A 10000-nucleotide genomic window follows, 5' to 3' on the forward strand; every position below is an offset into this window, starting at 1 on the left:
TGTAAGATTTTTGAATATGAGATTAAATGAGATGAGATTATTAGATTTGATTTTTAAAAACTAGATTAGATTTAGATATTTTTCTAATTATTGAATTATATCAGATTAATTTGAATCTGTTCAGTTTCTGAACCAGTTCAATAGAACCAAACTTTATTGATCTGTGATCAGAATGAACAGAACTTACTGAGTCGGAAAGAAGGAGAAGAAATATTCCAACAAAAATCCAGATTAAAGATAAAAATCCAGATAAAAAAGAAAAATCACAACAGATTCCAGAGGTTCCTGCTGTTCGTCGCTCGGTCATGTGACCCGATCAAAACCCTCTAATAAAAGCAATTGATTATTGGTGTCAGGTGATCAGTTTGGTTTCTGTCCTGTGTGAGGACGCGTCTGTGGTCGACCTGCACACACCACGCTTAAATACGACTGAGCGCTGTGATGTCACACATTCTTACTGCTGTCTCCCCCGACGACGGTCTCACCCACTCACACACGTACATGTGAGGCCCAAAGGCAAAAATATCGACCAATCAGGTGCAACGATTCTCTCAAAATAAAACAAAAGAACCAGAGAAAGTGTTCATTCACAAATCAAACGTCTCTTGAAAGAAGAGAACGTGACGAGGTTCCACAGGTCGCTGAGGAGGAAGATGTTCCAGGAACCAGCAGAAACCACAGGGGCCCGGGGCCTCCAGGTACAGCTGGTCCTTGAGGCGGTTCCAGAATCAGTCATCGTCGGCCTGTTGCTATGGTTACCTGCAGGTGAACGCACCTTGACCTCAGACCATCATCTTCCTGATGTTCCAGCCAATCAGAGCTCAGGATTCCTACTGTACTGAACACTCTCTCTCTCCTCATGACCTCTGACCTCTGTCGTCCAACCTCCTTGTAAACCGTCGCCGCAGCGACAGGGTCGTCGATGGCAACTATTTCCTGTGGAAGGGGGCGGGGCCACAGACGTTCACATGGTCCAAAGGATAGGTGTGTGTGTGTGTGTGTGTGTGTGTGTGTGTGTGTGTTTAATGACCCCCCGTCGTCTTTGTCCCAGTCAGACAAACCCCGCCCCCCATTCAGCTCCAACGTCATCGACCATGCACATAAAACAGACTCACACACACACACACACACACACACACACACACACACACACACACACACACAGATAATAGCTCATCAATCACCTTATTAAAGAGAAAGAGGTCACTGATCACAACAACACGTTATTATCCTTTGTGTGTGTGTGTGTGTGTGTGTGTGTGTGTGTGTGTGTGTGTAGTGACGCACATAAAAAGTCCTGCCTCCCCCCCCCCACACAGAGACACACATTCTGCCAACACCTCGACCCACGTCCTCACACGAGAGGAGAACCACAAAGGTTCCAGGTCCTTGAACGGTTTCCTGTGTCCTGGAAGATGTTCCAGGTGTTCTCAAGGGAACACCCGGGTCCCTGATCAGGTTTCAGGTTCCACAGGTTTAATTGGGTCTTTGAAACATTTATCAGGTACTCTGATGAACCCTGACCCTAAGTGGGCCCTGATGAGGTTCCAGGATCCTCCAGGTTTATTTCTATCAAACTGCTCGTCGCCAGGCAACAGGCTGCCTGCTCCCCAAACTCCTCAGTCTATCAGCATTGACGTCACTGGTGTGTGTGTGTGTTGTGTGTGTGTTGTGTGTGTGTGTGTGTGTGTGTGTGGACATGAATAATGGATCTGACTGAGTCTGAGAATCTTTGTCTGGTTTCTGTTTGTGTCACCACTGAAACTAGGGTTTTTAAAAGTTTTTGAATCTGTTAGTTGGAAGTGAAAAACACATTGAGCTCCACAAGGCCTTGAACATTTTCCAGGTTTCACTGATGATGTTTTAAAAGTCCTTCAGGGAAGTAGAAGGCTCTCGAGGTTCACACCGAGGTTCCACGTCCTCGAGAAGGTTCCAGATCTCCATGACGACGCTCAGTTGGTCCTTGAGGAGGTTCATTTTCCAGGTCTGACTCAAACGGTTGTGGAACATATCTTGGGAACCTTGAGATGGTTCAAGACGTATATTTCTGTTTTAGATCATCATCATGACAATACTCTGAAGAAAGTCGTCCCCATAGCAACAGCCACTGGGGCTCCTGGGTAGTGTAGTCTTTAAGATTCTAAACCAAGGCTCAGCCCAGGAACCATTAATCCTAACCTTAACCTACCCACAATTCACCTCTGACCTCACCCAGGCCCTTAGATGTTTAATCTTATTAGCACCGTCCCTATGACGTCTACTGGTCCTGACAAGATCAGTGTTTACTCCGAACAAGGTCCAGGACTATGGACTAGACACACGCTCTCAGCCAATCAGGAGTCAGACTCATGTTAGTATGAACGGAGCCTAAGTGCAGTTTAAACTCTTGTAACTCTTCGTCTCCTGAGGCCGTTTAACTGCCAAAATCTGCATTATATAAATTTACCGATTCAACCAATCATGACGTCTCAGCCTGTTTTTATATCATCATAACTAATTCAAACCAAACTGATCAGGTATTTAACATCTACTTTGAGTTTTAAGTTTGGTCCACGTTCCATCTGCTAACATGGAGGAGGTTTATGATCTGTACCACAGCCAGCCTCCAGGGGGCGTTTAGAATGTTTTGGGATGTCATGTGGTCCATGTTTATTTACAGTGTGTGTTAACGTTAGTTTATTTCAGAACATCACACGTCAGCCATGTTTGTTTTCCTCTGTCAATTTTATTCAATCTTTGTGTTTTATATAGAAAACATCATTAATGGAATTATAGCTTGGAAGTCGGGCTCAAACCCTCTGTGGCCTCTGACCCCTCACCCCCAGCTGTAGGGGGAGTGGCCTCAGGGGTCATCAGGTGTCAGTCAGTTGTCACGGCGACAGAAAGGAAGTGGGCACAGAGCTTCAGTTGATCTTCGGGTGACGGTAATCTTTACCGGCGAACTTGGCTTTGTCTCCGAGCTCCTCCTCGATCCTGAAGGTCAGAGGTCAATTCACATCAACGCTCTTATTTTCTACAGTAAAAGTTCGTGCTTTTATTTTGAAAAGGAACGGAAGTTGTCACCTCATCAGCTGGTTGTATTTGGCCAAACGCTCTGACCTGCAGGGGGCGCCAGTCTTAATCTAAGAGGGAGACAGGTAGAGACAGAGAAAGAGAGACAGGTGGTGTCTTCAGTGAGAATATTGCTGTTTTCATTCGTGAATGAATCTACCTGTGTGTTACCTGTCTGTCTTTCTGTCTGTCTGTCAGTGTGTTACCTGTCTGTGTGTTACCTGTCTGTCTGTCTGTATTACCTGTCTGTCTCTCAGTTACCTGTCCAGTGCAGAGTCCCACCACCAGGTCAGAGATGAACGTGTCTTCAGTTTCTCCAGAGCGATGACTCACCATCACACCCCAACCACTGCTCTGAGCCAGCTTACACCTGAGAGACAGACAGGTGCATGGACAGACAGCCAGGGAGAGAGAGAGAGAGACAGGAGGGACACATAAAGAGAAATGTGTTATTGTTTGACATTTGGTTCAAACAAAGAGACAGACAGACAGACGAGTGTCTTACGCCTGAATGGACTCTGTCACTGATCCGATCTGGTTGACTTTCAGCAGCAGACAGTTACAGGCCTTCTTGTCCACCGCCTGTTGGATCCTCTTGGGATTGGTCACGGTCAGATCGTCTCCTACGACCTGATTGGTTCAAAAACACACACACCAGCCACTTTGTCAGGAGGTTCTTCTTCAGTAGAGGAACCTGTCTGTCTCTCACCTGTCTGTCTGTGTCACTGTCTGGTGATCACCTGTCTGTTTGTGATCACCTGTCTGTTTGTGATATCTGTCTCTCACCTGTCTGTGATCACCTGTCTGTTTGTGATCACCTGTCTGTTTGTGATCACCTGTCTGTCTGTGATCACCTGTCTATCTCTCACCTGTCTGTGATCACCTGTTTATCTCTCACCTGTCTGTCTGTGATCACCTGTCTGTTTGTGATCACCTGTCTGTTTGTGATCACCTGTCTGTTTGTGATCACCTGTCTGTCTCTCACCTGTCTGTGATCACCTGTCTGTTTGTGATCACCTGTCTGTCTCTCACCTGTCTGTGATCACCTGTCTGTCTCTCACCTGTCTGTCTCTCACCTGCCTGTCTGTGATCACCTGTCTATCTCTCACCTGTCTGTGATCACCTGTTTATCTCTCACCTGTCTGTCTGTGATCACCTGTCTATCTCTCACCTGTCTGTGATCACCTGTCTGTCTCTCACCTGTCTGTCTGTGATCACCTGTCTGTTTGTGATCACCTGTCTGTCTCTCACCTGTCTGTGATCACCTGTCTGTCTGTGATCACCTGTCTGTCTGTGATCACCTGTCTGTCTCTCACCTGTCTGTCTGTGATCACCTGTCTGTCTCTCACCTGTCTGTGATCACCTGTATGTCTCTCACCTGTCTGTGATCACCTGTCTGTCTCTCACCTGTCTGTTTGTGATCACCTGTCTGTCTCTCACCTGTCTGTCTGTGATCACCTGTCTGTTTGTGATCAGCTGTCTGTCTCTCACCTGTCTGTTTGTGATCACCTGTCTGTCTCTCACCTGTCTGTGATCACCTGTCTGTCTCTCACCTGTCTGTTTGTGATCACCTGTCTGTCTCTCACCTGTCTGTCTGTGATCACCTGTCTGTTTGTGATCACCTGTCTGTCTCTCACCTGTCTGTGATCACCTGTCTGTCTCTCACCTGTCTGTCTCTCACCTGTCTGTCTGTGATCACCTGTCTGTATCTCACCTGTCTGTCTGTGATCACCTGTCTATCTCTCACCTGTCTGTGATCACCTGTCTGTGATCACCTGTCTGTCTGTGATCACCTGTCTATCTCTCACCTGTCTGTGATCACCTGTCTGTCTCTCACCTGTCTGTCTGTGATCACCTGTCTGTTTGTGATCACCTGTCTGTCTCTCACCTGTCTGTGATCACCTGTCTGTCTCTCACCTGTCTGTCTGTGATCACCTGTCTGTCTCTCACCTGTCTGTGATCACCTGTCTGTCTCTCACCTGTCTGTGATCACCTGTCTATCTCTCACCTGTCTGTGATCACCTGTTTATCTCTCACCTGTCTGTCTGTGATCACCTGTCTATCTCTCACCTGTCTGTGATCACCTGTCTGTGATCACCTGTCTGTCTGTGATCACCTGTCTATCTCTCACCTGTCTGTGATCACCTGTCTGTCTCTCACCTGTCTGTCTGTGATCACCTGTCTGTTTGTGATCACCTGTCTGTCTGTGATCACCTGTCTGTGATCACCTGTCTGTCTGTGATCACCTGTCTGTCTCTCACCTGTCTGTGATCACCTGTCTGTCTCTCACCTGTCTGTCTGTGATCACCTGTCTGTCTCTCACCTGTCTGTGATCACCTGTCTGTGATCACCTGTCTATCTCTCACCTGTCTGTGATCACCTGTTTATCTCTCACCTGTCTGTCTGTGATCACCTGTCTGTCTCTCACCTGTCTGTCTGTGATCACCTGTCTATCTCTCACCTGTCTGTGATCACCTGTCTGTCTCTCACCTGTCTGTGATCACCTGTCTGTCTCTCACCTGTCTGTGATCACCTGTCTGTGATCACCTGTCTGTCACTCACCTGTCTGTGATCACCTGTCTGTCTCTCACCTGTCTGTGATCACCTGTCTATCTCTCACCTGTCTGTGATCACCTGTCTATCTCTCACCTGTCTGTGATCACCTGTCTGTCTCTCACCTGTCTGTGATCACCTGTCTGTCTCTCACCTGTCTGTGATCACCTGTCTGTCTCTCACCTGTCTGTGATCACCTGTCTGTCTCTCACCTGTCTGTGATCACCTGTCTATCTCTCACCTGTCTGTGATCACCTGTCTGTGATCACCTGTCTGTCTCTCACCTGTCTGTGATCACCTGTCTATCTCTCACCTGTCTGTGATCACCTGTCTGTCTCTCACCTGTCTGTGATCACCTGTCTATCTCTCACCTGTCTGTGATCACCTGTCTGTCTCTCACCTGTCTGTGATCACCTGTCTGTCTCTCACCTGTCTGTGATCACCTGTCTATCTCTCACCTGTCTGTGATCACCTGTCTCTCTCTCACCTGTCTGTGATCACCTGTCTATCTCTCACCTGTCTGTGATCACCTGTCTGTGATCACCTGTCTGTCTCTCACCTGTCTGTGATCACCTGTCTATCTCTCACCTGTCTGTGATCACCTGTCTGCTCTCACCCGCCTGTGATCACCTGTCTATCTCTCACCTGTCTGTGATCACCTGTCTGTCTCTCACCTGTCTGTGATCACCTGTCTGTCTCTCACCTGTCTGTGATCACCTGTCTATCTCTCACCTGTCTGTGATCACCTGTCTATCTCTCACCTGTCTGTGATCACCTGTCTGTGATCACCTGTCTGTGATCACCTGTCTGTCTCTCACCTGTCTGTGATCACCTGTCTATCTCTCACCTGTCTGTGATCACCTGTCTGTCTCTCACCTGTATGTCCACAGAGGCAGTAAACTTGCTCCAGTTCTCCCAGTCGTCCTGGTCGAACGGATCTTCGATGGACTGAACTGAGACAAATATCAAAGAATCGTTAAAAACATAAACTTCAGAGGAAATGTAAGAATAATAAAAATAGAATATAAATATATAAGTGTATGTATATGTATGTGTGTGTTGTTACCGGGGTAGTTCTTGATGAAGCTGCGGTACAGATCTCCCAGCTGTTGTCCGTTGATGTGTGTGGACGGGTCGTTGGGGGACTTGAAGTCAAGGTCGTACTTTCCGCTGCGGAAGAACTCGGAGGCTGCCACGTCCATGCCGATGATGATCTTGTCGGGGTAACCGGCCTTTTCAATAGCCGACTTCAGAAGCTCCAGAGCTGCAGGAAGACGGAACGTGACTTTAAGAGCGTATGATCGTCATGAATAACTTGACGGTTGTCACAGATGAAACGATGGACAGAGAGACAGACAGAGCATGTCTCACCCTCATTGTTCTCCAGGATGTTGGGGGCGAAGCCTCCCTCGTCTCCCACGTTGGTGGCATCTTTCCCATACTTGGCCTTGATCACGTTCTTCAAGTTGTGATAAACCTGAAAACAAACTCACACGGTCAGCTTTTGTCTCCGGGGCTCAACACAGCAAGTGATGCAGCGGAACGGGAAACGTCAAACAGAGGGTTCGAACCTCGGCACCGATCCTCATGGCCTCGTGGAAGTTGGCGGCTCCAACTGGTAAAATCATGAACTCCTGCATGGCCAGTTTGTTTCCAGCGTGACTTCCTCCATTAATCACGTTAAAGGCCTGCGGTAAAAAAGAAAAGGGTTACCAGATGATGTAACCAACTATACATCCACTAGAGGGCAGCGCAGTCAACTCACAGGAACAGGAAGAATGACGTCTTTGTGTCCGGCGAGGTCGGCGATGTGGCGGTAGAGAGGAACGCCCTTCTCTGCGGCTCCGGCCTTACAGACGGCCAGCGACACGCCCAGGATGGAGTTAGCACCGAACTGAGCTGTAGAGAGAAAGAGAGACAGGTCAGACAGAGAGACAGAGAGAGAGAGAGAGAGAGAGAGAGAGAGAGAGAGAGAGAGAGAGAGAGAGAGAGATAGACAGGTCGGACAGAGAGACAGAGAGAGAGAGAGAGAGAGAGAGAGAGAGAGAGAGAGAGAGAGAGAGAGAGAGAGAGAGAGACAGGTCAGACAGAGAGACAGAGAGAGAGAGAGAGACAGGTCAGACAGAGAGACAGAGAGAGAGAGAGAGAGAGAGAGAGAGAGACAGGTCAGACAGAGACAGAGAGAGAGAGAGAGAGAGAGACAGAGAGAGAGAGAGAGAGAGAGAGAGACAGGTACAGAGAGAGACAGAGAGAGAGAGAGAGAGAGAGAGAGAGACAGAGGGAGAGAGAGACAGAGAGGGAGACAGGTCAGACAGAGAGACAGAGAGAGAGACAGAGACAGAGAGAGAGACAGAGACAGAGAGAGAGAGAGAGAGAGAGAGAGAGAGAGAGAGAGAGAGAGAGAGAGAGAGAGAGAAGAGAGACAGGTCAGACAGAGAGAAAGAGAGAGAGAGAGAGAGAGAGAGAGAGAGAGAGGCAGACAGAGAGAGAGAGAGAGAGAGAGAGAGAGAGAGAGAGAGAGAGAGAGAGACAGGTCAGACAGAGAGAGAGAGAGAGAGAGAGAGAGAGACAGAGGGAAGAGAGAGAGAGAGAGAGAGAGAGAGAGAGAGAGAGAGAGAGAGAGAGAGAGAGAGAGAGGGAGACAGGTCAGACAGAGAGAGAGAGAGAGAGAGAGAGAGAGAGAGAGAGAGAGGAAAGAGAGAGAGAGAGAGAGAGAGAGAGAGAGAGAGAGACAGAGAGGGAGACAGGTCAGACAGAGAGAGAGAGAGAGAGAGAGAGAGAGAGAGAGAGAGAAAGAGAGAGAGAGACAGAGAGAGAGAGAGAGAGAGAGAGAGAGAGAGAGAGAGAGAGAGAAGAGAGAGAGAGAGAGAAGAGAGAGAGGGAGACAGGTCAGAGAGAGAGAGAGAGAGAGAGAGAGAGAGAGAGAGAGAAAGAGAGAGAGAGACAGAGAGAGAGAGAGAGAGAGAGAGAGAGAGAGAGAGAGAGAGAGAGAGAGAGAGAGAGAGACAGAGAGAGAGAGAGAGAGCAGAGAGGGAGAGAGAGAGACAGGTCAGACAGAGAGAGAGAGAGAGAGAGAGAGAGAGAGAGAGAGAGAGAGACAGAGAGAGAGAGAGACAGGTCAGACAGAGAGAGAGAGACAGAGAGAGAGACAGAGAGACAGAGAGAGAGAGAGACAGACAGACAGACAGACAGACAGACAGACAGACAGACAGACAGACAGACAGGTCCTTACATTTGTTCTCAGTTCCGTCCAACTCCAACATGAACTTGTCGATCTTCTCCTGCTCAACAACACTGAACTTCTGCAAAAACAGAAAGAGAGAGAGAGACAGGTAGAGAGAGAAAGAAACCCCAAAAAGAAGAAGAAGAAGAAGAAGTACAAATACTGCCATCTTGTGGTGATAACATTTTTGAAATCAGAGACTGTTCAGTAGTGATTAAAGAGTGGGGCCTTGGAATCGAGGTCCCCCCCATAACAGATCTGCTAACATGGAGGAGGCAGGGTTTGTGACCTTCCTGCAGTCAGCCACCAGGGGGCCATCCAGACACTTTGGCTCCACTTTTAGGAGCTATCATGTCGGCCATCTTTATTTACAGTCTGTGGTTGAACTAAACTGTGATACCTTCTCAATCAGCTTGGGGGCGATGGTCTTGTTCACATGTTCCACAGCCTTCATTGTACCTGCAGAGGACAGAGATCAGAAGACAGATGTCAGAGGAGACAAGACAGAGATCAGAGATCAGAGATCAGAGAAAAGAGGTAAGAGGACAAAAGACAGAGGACAGAAGTAAGAGGACAAACAGCAGAACAGAGGTCAGAGGACAGAATTCAGGACAGAGAACAAGAACAGAGGTCAGAAGACAGAGGTCAGAGGAAAGAAGACAAAGGTTAGAGGACAGAAGACAGAGGTCAGAGGACAGAGTTCAGAAGACAGGGGTCAGAGGACAGAGTTCAGAAGTCAGGTCAGAGGACAGAAGAAAGAGAACAGAGGACAGAGGACAGAAGAAAGAAGAAAGAAGAAAGAAGAAAGAAGAAAAAGGTCAGAGGACAGAAGACAGAGGTCAGAGGTCATAGGACAGAAGACAGAGGTCAGAGGTCATAGGACAGAAGACAGAGGTCAGAGGACAGAGTTTAGAAGTCAGGTCAGAGGACAGAAGAAAGAGAACAGAAGACAGAGGTCAGAGGACAGAGGACAGAGGACAGAGGACAGAGGACAGAGGTCAGAGGTCAGAGGTCAGACGACAGACGTCAGAAGACAGGAAAGAGGTCAGACGACAGAAGACAGGAGACAGAGGACAGAGGTCAGAAGACAGAGGTCAGAGGACAGAGTTCAGAAGTCAGGTCAGAGGACAGAAGAAAGAGAACAGAAGACAGAGGTCAGAGGACAGAGGACAG

At 48.2% G+C, this 10000-nt stretch overlaps 1 protein-coding gene across 1 annotated transcript in view; it reads right to left on the reverse strand.

Moving 5' to 3' along the window:
* Window positions 1–2705: 2705 nt before the first annotated feature.
* Window positions 2706–10000, reverse strand: part of eno3 (enolase 3, (beta, muscle)) — a 10734-nt gene continuing 3439 nt past the window's right edge. Inside the window, exons 4-14 of the mRNA XM_035148816.1 lie at window positions 9228–9286; window positions 8837–8906; window positions 7370–7503; window positions 7176–7292; window positions 6976–7081; window positions 6671–6868; window positions 6481–6557; window positions 3557–3681; window positions 3313–3421; window positions 3064–3122; window positions 2706–2973 (exon numbers count right to left, since the gene is read on the reverse strand). Coding sequence (XP_035004707.1) covers window positions 2904–2973; window positions 3064–3122; window positions 3313–3421; window positions 3557–3681; window positions 6481–6557; window positions 6671–6868; window positions 6976–7081; window positions 7176–7292; window positions 7370–7503; window positions 8837–8906; window positions 9228–9286 — 1124 coding nt within the window. The 3' untranslated portion in view covers window positions 2706–2903. The remainder of the gene's footprint in view (window positions 2974–3063; window positions 3123–3312; window positions 3422–3556; window positions 3682–6480; window positions 6558–6670; window positions 6869–6975; window positions 7082–7175; window positions 7293–7369; window positions 7504–8836; window positions 8907–9227; window positions 9287–10000) is intronic.

This window comes from Hippoglossus stenolepis, chromosome 23, assembly GCF_022539355.2.
Source record: "Hippoglossus stenolepis isolate QCI-W04-F060 chromosome 23, HSTE1.2, whole genome shotgun sequence".
NCBI classification, from domain to species: Eukaryota; Metazoa; Chordata; class Actinopteri; order Pleuronectiformes; family Pleuronectidae; genus Hippoglossus; species Hippoglossus stenolepis.